At 33.9% G+C, this 15,560-nt stretch overlaps 1 protein-coding gene across 2 annotated transcripts; it reads left to right on the top strand.

The window, feature by feature from the left end:
* Nucleotides 1-6,587: 6,587 nt before the first annotated feature.
* LOC115981560 (homeobox-DDT domain protein RLT1) lies at nt 6,588-14,943 on the top strand. 2 transcript variants are annotated; one of them, XM_031103784.1, is made up of 9 exons: nt 6,588-6,873; nt 8,303-8,503; nt 8,618-8,725; nt 8,823-9,482; nt 10,792-10,871; nt 12,400-12,852; nt 12,965-13,051; nt 13,200-13,294; nt 14,447-14,943. In XM_031103784.1, exons 2-9 carry the CDS (start codon nt 8,485-8,487, stop codon nt 14,529-14,531), a joined length of 1,587 nt encoding a protein of 528 aa, XP_030959644.1. In that variant the 5' UTR covers nt 6,588-6,873; nt 8,303-8,484; the 3' UTR covers nt 14,532-14,943. The 2 variants fall into 2 exon arrangements, with proteins under 2 accessions (XP_030959644.1, XP_030959652.1); XM_031103792.1 differs by lacking the exon at nt 8,303-8,503 and having other exon boundaries at nt 6,589-6,873; nt 14,447-14,942.
* The last annotated feature ends 617 nt before the right edge of the window (nt 14,944-15,560 follow it).

The following is a 15,560-nucleotide window of genomic DNA, read 5'->3' as shown; positions in this document are numbered from 1 at the left end:
AGAGTTAGAGCAACAATCATCTTAGTAACTTTGTTTTAAAAATCAAAGCTACTAGACTAATACCAAAATATATATTTATTATGCATATTGTATCACAATCATTTCAAGTATTTAGTGGTTAGGTGTGTGGTCTTAAAGTTTTTATAATGTCTAAAGTTCAATCCCTCACCCACCCAACCCCCAAATTATTTTGTTATAAATTTTGGGCAATGAGTCAGGCTAACGGGCTGAGCTACTGGGCTGGGCTAACGGGCCAGCCCACCAGGCGCCCATGGGTAAAGAAACCAACCCATAGCCTGTTTCATTGGGTTATTGGACTGCCCACGAGCTTCAATATTATTGGGCTGGGCTGCCTATTAGCCTGGTGGGCTAGCGGGCTACTGGGCTAGCCCATGGGTCATGGGCTATTTGATGACCCTTACCTCCCCACTAACTTAGAGCTATAAATAGTAGAAGTTGGGGAAGAAAAGGGGGTGCAGAAACAAGGAGAAAAAAAACAAGAGGGAGAGAGAGAGAGAGAAGGAATATCACTTTGAGTCTCTGTGCCGAGAACGACCCAAAGTAGGAAATCTTAAAACCCACCTCATAAATAAGTTGTGAGTCCAAGTGAAGTTAGGCCCAATAATTTCATTTCCGGCGCGCACAATAATATATATATATATATATATATAAATAGTATATTCATTATAAATTTGGAATTTATTTAACTATTGACTAATTTAATATCACTTATGTAATAATATTTAACAAGCTAATTAAATAGATCAAATTAAAACGTGTTAATAATATATATAATTAAATTGATTAAACTCAAAAATAATAATATATGACAAATAATCCAAAATAATAATTTATTTTTATAATATTCATCATCTTGCCTAATCAACTCCATCTAAATAAGTGCTATCATCATGTTCATCATTTTGCAAATTTATTTCTTCATTGAAATTTTATCATCATCAACATTTAATATCTTTTCTTGTTCTTTTATGTTAACATTTCTTCTTGGCATTCTAGCCTTTTAGACTTATAACAATAATGACAAAAAAAAAAAAAAATTATTGTCAATTAATTCCTTATTCATAGTATAGAAAAGAAATTTACAAATATATATATATACACACACACTATATAGTGAGGTGAATATTGAGCCTTATTATAATGGGATAAAGTTTGGGCCTATTTTAAGTATTGACCCAAGCGGAGGAAACAAATCCAACATTAACTAACCTATTTCAATAATGAATATAAAACCTTGGATCATTGGTCAAACCCAATACCATTCCAAGCCCCCACTCTAAGGTCTTGTTCGAGCTACTGAGGTAAATCCCAAAGAAGAAGGTAAACTTCACCAAAGTAACTTTCTGAAATTTCTTGATGATTACATAACAACCTCCGCATTAATGAAGGTCACCTACCTAGCATCATCACATTTAATGCAGAAGGACAAGCCTAAACAGTAAGAAAACCCCAGAAGTCTCTGTTCATGATGAAAAACCAAAAAAGATGAGCCCGATAAGACTAGAAGTTATACAGGTGGACACCTAAACAGTAAAGAAGACCTCAGAAGTTTCTATTAATGATGAAAAACCGAGAAAAAAGTGTTCGATAAGGCCAAAAGTTATCCAAGTGGGTAAGGACAAAATACGAAAAAGAAGGAGATGGCTCATATAAAAGAAAAGGAAGAAAGAAATGAGGAGAGAGAGAGAGAGAGAGAGAGAGAGAGAGAGAGAGAGAGAAACATTCAAAAGAGATCCATGTAACACATCATACCACAATTAATACAGAGATTCTCATATTTTTACGTGTTCTTGTCCCCGTTGCAGATCAGTATCAACCCATAACAAATTAATTGTACAATGTGTTTTGCTTAGTGTCTTAAGTCATAGAATTAGGGAACACATTCCTACAATATACACATGCATGCACGCACGCACGTGCACACACACACACATATATATGAAAAATGAAATTTGCAAATATGAAAGTGAAGTATAAGTGTGTAATCCAAATTTTGTATGAGAAAGGGAGAGATAAAAAAAAAAAAAATTAAAAATTATGGACATGTTATTTTATTGGGCTAGATTAAGTAACCTAATATTTTTGTGTTAAAAACAAATTTAAGAACTTGTTGGATTCAAATAAAAGCAAAAATTTTAACTCAAAAAAAAAACTCATTTTAAAGCATATGTCTATGTATCGTACGATACGATTTTACGATTTATATGATATGCACTATTGTATCATGCAATTCATAAGTATTTGCAATATGCCATTACAATACAGAACTTTTTGTACATGATACAATATGTATTGTACGATAAGTATCGCATATCGTATGATACTGAAAACTAACTAATTAAACTACAAGGCTCTCAGCAATGAATGAACTTATTTTGAGTATTGGTTACTAAGTGATTATTTTTGTTTGTTAAGTAATTGACTTGATGAAAGAGAGAAATAGGTGAGGGTGTTAAACATAGGTTTTAATTCTAGATCCTTTCTATAATGAGTTATTTTTCATAATGAGCTACTCCAATAATCTAATCTCTATATATTAAGAGGATTCAGAAAGTTAGTTATGACTTTAAAAAATATCAAAAATACCCCTAATCTAATTAGATAATCCTTATTTTTAAAAAATAAAAAAATATGGTTAAAATTGTAATTAAAAAAAAAAAAAAAAAAAAACTACTAGAGAAACTTTTTTCCCTAAAAGTTTGCACACTTTCTATCTAAACATATGTCATGTACCTTTTATACATTGTTTTCCTAAAAACTAGCACATACTAATTCTAGCAGTTTACTCCATTTCAAATCCTAAATTTTAGTTTTATAAAATCATTTCCTATGTAACTTTACTAACAATCCCAAGTTATCACCTATTTATTATATTTATTCCTTACAATTTTACTAGATTGTCCTGTAGTTTTATCTCTACTTAAACATAGGAGTATAAGGGCATTTTTAAACTAAAAAAATGAGGAATCCAAATAGGGGAAGCCCCTTAAATAATAGTATAGATAACAACTTCTCCACCTAAGGGTCATCAAATAGCCCATGACCCATGGGCTGGCCCAGTAGCCCGCTAGCCCACCAGGCTAATGGGCAGCCCAGTCCGGTAATATTGAAGCCCGTGGGCAGCCCAGTAGCCCAATGGGATAGGCTATGGGTTGGTTTCTTTACCCATGGGCGCCCGATGGGCCGGCCCGTTAGCCCAGCCCAGTAGACCGACCTGTTAGCCTAACTCATTGCCCAAAATTTATAACAAAATAATTTGGGGGTTGGGTGGGTGAGGGATTGAACTTTAGACATTATAAAAACTTTAATACCACACACCTAACCACTAAATACTTGGAATGATTGTGATACAATATGCATAATAAATATATATTTTGGTATTAGTCTAGTAGCTTTGATTTTTAAAACAAAGTTAGTAAGATGACTGTTGCCCTACCTCTGTGCCTCTGGAAAGAAAGTCATTCTTTCATTTGATAAATTCCAATTCTTTCCTTACAAGTTACAATTATAGAAGAAATTCCTTAAAAAAAAAAGCTTACCGTTGGTTGGAAGAAATTCTTTCCTTAATGAGTTGATATTTGATTCTTCATATATTTCCTTTAAGAATTGATATTTTATTCTTCAAATATTTCCTTTAAGAGTTGATATTTAATTCAATGTACTTATTTATTCTTATCAATAAAAGTTAATTAATCTTATTTTAGTACCTTTTTAAGAGGTATGTCTTAGTATTTTTTTTAATAGAATCTTTTTAGTAGATTTAATTGTTTAGTTTGATAGTTTGTAATAATATATAATTATAATTTTTTTGGTTAAATTTTTATAACCCCATTGAAGACCTATTAAAAATGCCCATGGGTAGCCCATTAAACCCACCTCACTAGCCCAGCCCGCTAAAGCCCAAATGGGCATTGCCCATGGGTAGGGCCATGGGCTAGGGTTTTTCCATCCAGCCCGGCCCGACCCAGCCCATTGACTAGTCAACAGCCCGTTAAGCCCAGCCCATTAGACCCATGGGCCAAGTAAAAACGGGTCGGGCCGGCCCGGCCCGGCCCATTGACGAGGCTCCACTGTAGCCAGCATAATATTAATAGTTAGTTTATTTCAGTGGGATTACTGCATTTTTTTTCTTTAAATAATTTAGCTTTACTGAAACAAACTAACACATTTCATATCACAGGTTCATGGCAAATATTGCTGGAAAGCAATTAGAATGTGAAACAAATAGCATTGCTCCACCAACTTCTCCACCATAGCCGGCATAATATTAATAGGTTCGCCTATTCCATGTTTCAGATGTAGTGCATTATTTTACAATTTTACCTGATGTAAATATTTCAGTTTTCTACATTGATCCATCAACTTCCTCATAATAGCGTTTATAAAGGTCATCACATGTATTTTGTAAGTAGTTTTATTGTTACAATTTTATTATGCATCTTCAATATATGCACTATTTATAAGATTTATTCAGATGATCTTTTTTTTTCCTCCCCCTAAAGGTTAATACTAAATTATTACATCATTTTCCAATCAATAACACGTTGATTATTGCATAAAAAAAAAAGTTGGGAAAAATGGATAATAATTACGGAATACTAGCCTCTAAGCACGTGCTCACACTCGTGCTCAGAAGCTCTTCTATTTTTTGGATAAGAGTTAATTTAGAGCATTTATTATAATTTGGGATTACTACATTTTCCAATCACAAAAAAAACCTAGGGATATGATGAGTATTTGGGATTACTACATTTTCTACAAACTCTAATAGTGTGATGAGTATTAAACTAATTGTAAGGAAGCACGTTATTAGTTCAAAAGTGCTCGTTCCTATCAATTCCATTATCTAATTAAACTCCCAAATAAGGGAAGTGAAGAAATATTTTAAAATTATTCTTTTAATTCATTCACATTCCATTTATTTCCCTCCTCCTTAACGGACTCTATATTATCACTTGAATTCCATGGATCAACTCCTTTAACGGTATTAACTAAAAAGTGTGTTGGAATGTTTAAATGTGTGCGTGTTTAGCATTAAATTATAAGTTGTTTTGCAAATTTCACACTATTTTTTTTCTCAGTTTTATTTTAAATAATTTAGCTTTACTGAAATAAACTAACTTTTGCATTATCTAATTAAACTCCTAGCATTGCTCCACCAACTTCTCCACCATAGCTGGCATAATATTAATAGGTTCACCTATTCCATGTTTCAAATGTAGTGCATTATTTTACAATTTTACCTGATGTAAATATTTCAGTTTTCTACATTGATCCATCAACTTCTTCATAATAGCTTTTGTAAAGGTCATCACATGTATTTTGTAAGTAGTTTTATTGTTACAATTTTATTATGCATTTTCAATATATGCACAATTTATAAGATTTATTCAGAGGATCTTTTTTTTTTTCCTCCCCCTCAAGGTTAATACTAAATTATTGCATCATCTTCCAATCAATAACACGTTGATTATTGCATAAAAAAAAGTTGGCAAAAATGGATAATAATTACGGAATACTAGCCTCTGAGCACGCGCGTGAGGCTCTTCTATTTTTTGGGTAAAGGTTAATTTAGAGCATTTATTATAATTTGGGATTACTATATTTTTCCAATCACAGAAAAAACCTAGGGGTGACCACCGCACACCCTTAGTGCGATGGTCACTCCACAAGTATAAGTGCTTGTGGAATGTGAGGGGCAGGGGCCAGGGTTCAAGTTTCCAGGAGAGAGCTTCACACACATATACGCTTAGATTAGGCCAAAGTAGAATTCTATCTTGTAAAAAAAAAAAAAAAAAAAAAACTAGGGGTGTGATGAGTATTTAAGATTACTACATTTTCTACAAACTTTAATAGTGTGATGAGTATTAAACTAATTGTAAGGAAGCACGTTATTAGTTCAAAAGTGCTCGTTCCTACCAATTCCATTATCTAATTAAACTCCCAAATAAGGAAAGTGAAGAAATATTTTAAAATTATTCTTTTAATTCATTCCCATTTCATTTATTTCACTCCTCCCTAACGGGCTCTATATTATCACTTGAATTCCATGGGTCAACTCCTTTAACGGTATTAACTAAAACGTGTTGGAATGTTTAAATGTGTGCGTGTTTAGCATTAAATTATAAGTTGTTTTGCAGATTTCACACTATATTTTTTCTCAATTTTATTTCAAATAATTTAGCTTTACTAAAATAAACTAACCTTAAACTGCTTGTCTCACGTTATATAAATAAGCTATCGAAAATAAATAATCTCATACAGAAATATAAATATACCTAATTTTTTTAAAGTAATTCACAAATATAAAGAATAAACAATAAACTAACTTTTTAACTTTTTGCTTCATGTTATGCAAATGCACTATTGAAAATAAGAGAATCTCAATTAGACCCATATACACCTAAAATTATAAAAATAAAAGAAGTGATTTACATATATAGTAAAAAAAATAAACAATAACCCATCAAAAAAATAAAATAAAATAAATAAACAATAAGAAAACATGCTGAAAAGAGCCAAATTGCCAAAATTGGTGAACAAAAAGTAATTGTTTACTATGTCAAATTCAGATTAAAAACAAAAACAAAAACAAATAAAAAAACATCTGTAAAATTAGAACAAGCAAATTCCAAATAGAAGCAGAGAGTCAGAAAAATTCCCCTCCCTTTTCACATTGTATCTGAATATTTCTCTCATTACAAATATATCTGATGCATTAATCTTTGGCTTCAAGCTTCTTGGTCAAATGGGTTTTGCTTTTTGAGCCAACAGAATCTACGAAACTTCTTGACTCGAGAGAAAGAGAGAGTAAGAGAGAAGGAATCACCAGAATTTCACACGCCATGGAAGGTAATTTTTTTTGTTTGATTTCTCAATCTCAAATTCATATTGGCGTATTGGGTTTTCGTTTTCTGATTGATTTGTGTCAGTTGGCTTCGGGGTTTTCTGCGTTAGAATGTGTAATTGAATTCCTTGCATGGACAGACAAATTGTTGTAATGGTTGAGTTAATGTCCGGGATATGGATTTTTGGGGAGGGACTGTTTGGTAGCTGAGAAAACTGAGGGAAAATATTAACTTGGGATTTTTTTTTTTTACTTCTATTGTTGTCTGCTTTTCGTTTTGTCATCTTGGGTCCTGAAATTGGGATTGATAGAGAATTTAATATTCAAAAGCTTTTGATGCCTTTTGATTCCTACATTTTCTTGGTAGCCAAACTGGGTATTATTACTTTTCTTTTATTCTCTTCACAATGGCAATGATAATATTATTTAAATTTGAGTTTGATGAATGATGATTTTTGGTCAATTGCATTGTTGAATGGAAATTTTGTTATTTGTGAATGCTGCGGTATTGTCAAGCGTTTGAATGTGATGTGTTAAATTGTTTCACAATTGTTTAATTACAAGCCTCCAAATTTTGGATTGGGTGGTATGGTTTCATTGAAGATCTGATTAGATTTAGGAAGCCTTATGCCGATGAACTCTGGCTAAAATAATACTTTCTCCTCCTACAAGAATGGGTGGATGTTGCAGTTGTGGGTTCAAAATCCACTGGGTTCATGTTTAACAGAATTTAAAAAAGAAATAAACGAGTAAATAAAATTGTGAAGCCTTGTACAAAAATGGGGAATCCGGTACCTAGTTGAGTTGTGGAGGAGAGCTAATTGTGGCTGGTATAACATAAATTTGTGGAAGTGAACGTAATTATGCAAGGATAAGCTACAAAATATCATGGTTTATAAAACAATTGACTAGATGAATTATTCTCGGTTGAAAAACACTTTTTGTTTTTGATAACATTGGAAACCTTTCTAAAGAAGAGTCCTTTGGATTTGTCTCTATCCAGTGAAACCTACGGGCAATTGACCCTACTCGCCAGAATTAGTTGCGGGGTAATCCGGGGGCATTTTCCATGATGGGCTAAGTAGTTTATGCTTGTTCCCAAGAGCAGTAAAATCACTTGTAGAAATAGTATTCTTGATGCATCTGATCGTGACTTCAATGCATGTAACAGAAGACATGATTTTGCATGTACTTTATCAAGCTGCCTTACTTTTCAACAGACAAAATTAACACGAAGAGAAAATAAATTTATGCAATCACAATGATAAGGAAAGTGAGATGCAAATTTACAAATGTCTGAAGATTTGATGAAATCTTTTTTGTTTCTTAGTTGATCGTCCAATTTGTAATATTTTCCTTGTGAGCAAAGGGAGAAGCTCTAAGACTTCTTCTTTTTTCCTATTGCTGTGCTCCATTTATCTGATGTACATTCAGCTAGAGGGCTTATGTCCCATGAGAAGACAGATAAAAGGAGGAGTGAAGACCAAATAGACATATGAGTGATTTTCTTTCTGGCTCAGAAACTAAGAGAATTTATGACATCTATTATCTATCTCTTCATTTACGTGGAAAGCACTTAGTTGTTGGGATGACCTCAACTCATCAAATGCTCTACCATGAGTGTTATATATATTGGTAAATAAATTAAACTAGCGGCTGATAGGGCCAACAAATATATACTGATAGACATCAAGGTCATTATTATCATTAATCATGCCTTATTTTTTAATTATTTTCTATTTTTGCTAGAATCAAGTGAAGTGCACTCAGAAGAGAACAAAGTTTCTTCAGAGAAGGATAAGAAAAGAAGGCTCAAGACACCTGCCCAAGTTATGGCATTGGAGAGATTTTATAATGGTATGATCACTTATCTTGTCATATCTTCTCTTAGGCTTTCTGCTAAGTGCCCAGGCATTATTTTTTCTGAAGGAGAAATTTGTTTGACTTCTCTTAGAGCACAAATACCCTACCGAAGAAATGAAATCCCAACTTGCAGAGCAGTTAGGATTAACAGAAAAGCAAATATCTGGATGGTTTTGCCACAGAAGGTTAAAAGACAAAAAATTGTTGAGAGATGAAGCTTGTGCTAGTGGACGACAAGATCGTTCAAGTGTTGTTATTCAGGATCGTGGCAGTGGACTTGGGCAGGATTCATGTGGCAGCACTAAACACGGGGATTATAGGAATATTGATCCAAGGGAAGTTGAAAGCCGGAGGCTCTATGGGAATGATTTTCAAGTTTCAGACCTCACCTATAAGCATATGAGTCATTATACAGAAACTGTTAGTGGCACGGATGATACGTCTTCGGAGAGTAGCTCATCTTCTCAAGACAAGTTGTTTTCACAGACTGAAGATCCATATGATGTAGAAAAGTCTAGATATCTAACCCATAATGGGGTCATTGCACCCATAAATTCCAAAAGTGCAAAAATTATGGGATATAAGCCATCAGGATACTTGAAAGTGAAGGGTGAAATTGAAAATGCTGCTATTACTGCTGTTAAGAGGCAATTGGGGGGGCATTATCGAGAGGATGGTCCACCACTTGGTGTGGAATTTCAGCCACTTCCTCCTGGTGCATTTGAGTTTCCAATTCAGAAACCAGTCCGTGGTAAGTTATAACATATATTTCTGTGTCAGATTAACTACTCTTAATGAAGTTTTATGCAATTTGTCCTACAAGAGAGGAATCTCTGGTTGTGGTTGGTTAGATCTTTTTGCTTAATTTTATGGTTATTTCTCTCTCTCTCTCTCTCTCTCCTTTTTTTTTTTTTTTTTTTTTTTTTTTTGTGTGTGTGTGTGTGTGTGTGTGTGTGTGTTTGTGTTTGAGAAAGATTATCGGTATTTCTTATTTACAAGAAAGAATTGCATTGCACATTTTTTTCCGTAGGCAAAAATGATAATTGGGGAAGCATAACTAGCTCAAGCCAAGTCCAACAAATGAAGTTTTGCTTTTAGGAACAGGACATAGATGATTTATGAAAAAGATTTATAGTGCAATTGTGTTCATTTGAAATCAATATATAGAGGGTGCATTGGCTTTGGTCTTAGCTGATGTAGGTACTGCAGGGTTTGAATAAGATCAATTGGAAAACAAGTTCAAACATGGGTTTTGGAAAAATTTGATTAAATCAGTGTTTCTTTGTTATGCTAGTTTTGCGAGTTTTCCTACATAGCAGGTTCTTGTTTACAGTTTGCTGTTTACCTAATGCTGGCAGTCATTTGATGAAATAGCATATATTTGGATATCTAGAGCTTGATCTACCATGTTTGCACTTTGAACTTTTAGTTTTATAATATAAACTCTGAAAGAATTTATTATTATTTTTTAAATAAAATAATTTCAAGCATTTGTAACCAGTTGAATAATAGAATGAATGTCTTGCACATGGATGGTAAGTTTGAAAAGTTGGCTGGGGGAGGGAGACTGAAGAAAAAGCTACATGTGTAGAAGCTCTAAATGTGCTTTCTAAGTATCTGAGTTATTTTCTTAAACTGGTATCATCACAACAAAATATGATAGTATTTTGATTTTAGAGATGGACGCTGGAAAGGAGTTTGAAATGGGCAGTTGTTTAAAGGGGAGAGAGAGAGAGAGAGAGAGAGAGAGATTAAGAGATAGTTGGGAGATGTTTTTGATAATTAAGAGTATTATTAATTAAATTATCAAATTATTATTGCAATCTAAAACTGTAGCAGTTTATGCTATCATAAGTGGAAATACTTTTCACTCAAAATTATTTGAGAATTCTTTTTATCAGTGATAGACGTGTACATCAGTACATGTATATATCTCTACGTTACTTAATATGTGGTTCCTTTGTTTTATAGAGCAGACAACTCTTTTTCTTAATTTCCTGGCAAAACTTCTTTCTAGAGCAGGTTGGAGTCTTATGTTTCATATATATGTGCTTTTGCAGAACCATACTATGATGAGGATCTTTCTATTCCCAATTCTCCAGACATCTCTGGAGCGGAAAGGCAACCCAGTCTCAGCGATGTAAGTGGAGTTTCTGATCCTTTTTTATCAAGCACTGACAATTTAGTAAGAGAAGCTATATTTTACTACATATGTAGGATGACTGTGATGGAGGTTGAAAAAAGACAGGAAAAACTTATAAATATGTTAATCTAACTATATATAATTGTCATGACGAGGGCTGAACCAGATTAATTGATGTCAAGACTGAAAGTCCATATGATATATCTTGACGTATAAAATTTTGCAATTTTGTTATCTTTGGTAAGTGCTGGATGATTTTGTGGTGTTATGTTAAGGATTAGGGGGAGAAGATAGACCATAGTTATTCTGGGTAGGGTGCCTCTATTGCAACTCTTCTTTGTAAAAAATATATATTTATGAACCATTCTGCATTTTACTGTATTATGAATATCTGAGATTTTTTTATATATATACACAAACTTATATTATGACTTACATCAAACGCAACTCTGCTGCTGCACTTGACAGTTTTTATGTATTTGGGGTTTCCAGTCAGATCCACGTATATAAGGAGCCAACCTAAAATTGCTAATTTGATTTGGTTTATGAAATACTGCAAAACCCATCTTTTTGAGAAGGAAAAAGTTCGTCATATGTCATGATTTAATGTACTTGGCTGGCATAAATTAAGTTCTTAAAGTTTTAGTGCTTGTTAGCAGTTATATAGCGTAGCTGTAATGTTTCGCCTAGAATTCAGGTGATACTTTCAGTACTGGATATGGATGCCACAACTGAGTAAAAATTGTGGTTATTTGGATTGGATTCTGAACTATTGAACTCTTGCTTTCTAGATATCCAAATTAATTATCTAATGGGAGAAATTCATTTACTAATTTAAGGCTCATTTGCTGCTTTAGCACCATCACAACCTCCATCTTTTCTGACACTGTCACTACTGCTGTGGTCACTGCCCTTACTTCCACTTCTGCCATTACTTATGTTGCAGTATCACCATCATTTTTTTACTGTCAAGTAACTCTTAAACCCCTCTCTCTCCTACCCTTTAAAGAAATACTGAAAGGGAAAAGTGCAATTGCTGCCATATTACTACCACCCATTGGACCTCCACTACTGCCTCTGCAGACCACTCCTGCACCAGCAGCATGTGTACTTCCAACAGCATCACCTTCATTTTCTTAACACATATATTTCCCCAAGTTGAACCCCAACTTTTAAGAGATTCTACCTGGTGGTTAAAAATAAAAAATAAATAAAATCTGGGCTGAGCAAGTCTTTTTCAATTCTTTGGTTTTGAACTGACCTGCGATTACTAGTGACAGTGCAATCTATATTTATTTAGACTGTAGATTTCTGAAAGCTCTGAACAACAGAGCTCACTCCTGCACTTTTGCTTTACTACACCAAATAATATTTCTATAGTATTCCTAGAAGCCCGATAAACTTATCCATAAAGCCTTTGCATCAATTCTAGTAGGAATTGCATTCTTGGTGCCGTTTGTATAAATGGCTTCTTTTATGGAGTTTTGGTGACTTTTGTAATTTTCCCTTTACCATGCCTTTTCAGGGATATGAGCCGTATAATTCCAAGTTGAGTTCACAGGATTTATATATGGAAGAGGCAAACAGTAGCGGGATGCATGGGTCTCATTACCCGGATAAGATATCTCAGTTAAAACAGAAGTCAACTGTTCTCAACTATGTCAAACCTTTCCCTAAGCAGATCTCTTCCTTGGATCTCTATGAAGATTCTGCTGGAGAAACGTCTGTTTATAATAGCAAGAGGAATCAAAGAATGAGCTCTAAGCATGGTGTTGAAGGGATGAGGATTGATTCTGTCACTAACCATCGTGGTCACTATGATGGGAAAATTGAAAGTGAGATGCATGATTATGCTAATGTCAGCCCCAATGTCATCCAAAGGAGTGAATACTTCAAATTTAAGCCTCCAAATTTGATACATAACCGCTTTGAGTCACTTGACACAGAAGAGAGAGGGTTATCTACAAGGATGAAAAAGGTTTGAGTTTTTGGTTTTAAACCTTTCTATGATTTGCTATATTATTAAACAACTCTCATGTTAATTGAAAGTGCTCTGCTTGAGATTCTGGTATTTGTGTGCACATGTGCAGGAGGAGAAATTTAATCGAAAATGGAAGGGTATAAAAGAACGTGGCAACCAAGTTAAATTAAAGATGCATTCAACAAATGAAATTAAAGTGAGTTTGAGCTTTGGCCAATTTTTGTATGACATTGTGATACTTATATATAAACACACATTATGGAAAAATATATATACATAAGTATATGCATACATGTGTATGTGCAATTTTTGCATTTCTGTTGATGCTCCGTATTATATTGAAGGTTCCAAAACGAGTCAGACATGATCTTCTGCAGCAAGACAATGTGACAAAAGCACCTTTCACTGAAATGCAAACAAGGAAATTTCCAAGCAAAGGGTCGGTATTAAATCTTCTTGTGATTGTTATCTCTTCCATTTCATGAGCATGCATGCGTCTTCACCTGTTTATGAGTTTGCTTGTGCATCAGTGCCCCTTTCATTTTCCTTGATATGACTTGAACAAGACCTATTCCAAACCAAGCCCTTTCTTTCTGAGCCAAAGCCCAAGTGGCATGTGCAGGAGTGGACTAGAATTCAAGATTGGGTGGACAAAGTGATAATTAGAATGAAAAGTAACCAAACTTAAGGGGGGCATAAAGGGAATAAGCACACTTATTTAAAAAAAGGGAGGGGGGGGGGGGACTGCATTCTGGAAAATATAACTGAAATATAACAGTAGAACTTGAAATTTTAGGACGTGTGGGGGCCATGTTGTTTCTATCCCTCAATGGGGAGAGGTTGATTGTGGAATCTAAATCTACTGTTGAAGTATCTCAAAAAAGTATAATAATTAACCTGATTCTAGTGAAGCTCTAAATGTCCAAACTCTAGTTCTTTAATTAATAAATTCCGACACTAGGCAATAGGAGTATAAAAATCCAATATGACAAATATTGTAACATTTGACATAAACACTCTACTCATTCCTCACTAGCTCTGACATTTTCTTACATTTTTAGAGGCGTCTCCTGGTATTATTGCATATCATGCTTATTTGTTTCAGTGAGTGGAATGATGAAAATGTATGTTGTTGGTGGCTTGGCGTCTTAAGGGGAAGGTGTAACTATGATTAGGATTATGACTTGCCATTTAATGGGAGTTTTTCAAAAACAAAATGACTGAGAATTTAGAAATGAACAGCTATGGAAATTCTAGGAAACTGAACTCCCAATCATAAATTATTCGCATTTTTTCTTCAATTGCTTTTCTTTCAATTTGTTTTGGTTGAATTTTTCTGTTGTCCTTTTGGAGGACGAAGAGCTCACTGTATCTGTATCACCTTTCTATGCTGTATACCTATCTCACCCCCACAACCCCCCAAAAAAAAACCCCAAAACCCAAAAAAAAAAAAAAAAAAAAATTCCTGTTCCTGTATATATGTTAACTTATCATCACTATTTTTTGTGTCACATTTACTTCTTTTTTTCTTTTCTTTCTTTGGGGCTCTACACAGCTAATTATTATTTTGACTGCATTATATATCGTCTAGATCTGTCATGGAGATGCCTTCCAGCTTCAGTGAGGATGAAACTGCAGAAAACAGCTCTTCCCAGGAATTAGGTGCCAGTAGTTGATTGATGGTAGAAAGCTTTAGGGTCCCCAAAGCTATGGCCATGTACAGTTCAATGGAGAATCACTTTTTTGGTAGTAACAAGGGAGCATCGTTTAGCTTTATAATCATCAGCAGCAAACTTTTCAGTCGATAGTGGCTACCAATTGTTTTAGCAGTTGCCGGGTCACCTGTTTATAAGTGTAGAAAGAACTCCTTTTTATTTTTTTATTAATTTGATTGCTTCACAGAGAAAATGTTGCAGATAAAAGTTTGTTTGTAAGATTCTTCTGCTCGGATCCACCAACTGTTCAAGGACTATCGAAATCAAAGCTCACAAAGACATCACTGCCTTTTTGTTGTTGTATGATGGTGGTGCTTTCTGCCCCTGGATTTGGCTTGCTTTAATATATTAATCGATATCATATTATATACTATATAATAAAAGTTGAGCTAGAAGCTGTAATTGCGCCAACAGCTAAGGAGCTGCACCAAATTGTAGAAAATTTATAGATAAAAGTAACACCTTATTTGTTCTTATCAACTTTTTTTGAGAAAGAAAACAATATGTTTGGTAACTGTTATTTTCCTCCGGTTTTCTAGTTTCAAAAACTATTTTTTATTTTCTAGGCCTCGAAAGTCAAAACTTGTTTGGTAACTGAAAATCAATTTTCTAGTTTCAAAAACTATTTTCTATTTTCTAGGCCTCAAAACTTGTTTGGTGGTAACTGAAAACAAATAGAAAGCAAAAACAGTTTCCAAATCTCAATTTACAAAAGAAACTAGAAACAAAGAGAAGGCTATTTTCAATTTTTAGTTTTGTAGGAAGCGTTCAAAAACACGGAGAAAACTTGTGTATTTTACCGTGCACTTAAATTAAGTCCAAGCTTGAATCCTGGTAGGAACAAAAATAACAAGTAAAAGCAAAAGCTTTAAAATGAAATTAGTAAATTACTACAACAATGCCTACAGAGAGGGCTAGTTTCGTCCTCCTGTAGCAAAGAGAGGTGAGTTCTTGTTCTTCTTCGTCTTTTTCATCTTCTTCATCACAAGC

Source organism: Quercus lobata, chromosome 1 (assembly GCF_001633185.2).
Source record: "Quercus lobata isolate SW786 chromosome 1, ValleyOak3.0 Primary Assembly, whole genome shotgun sequence".
Lineage (NCBI taxonomy): Eukaryota > Viridiplantae > Streptophyta > Magnoliopsida > Fagales > Fagaceae > Quercus > Quercus lobata.
The sequence above is the reverse complement of the archived record's forward strand: the minus strand, read 5'-3'. Positions and strand labels throughout refer to the sequence as shown.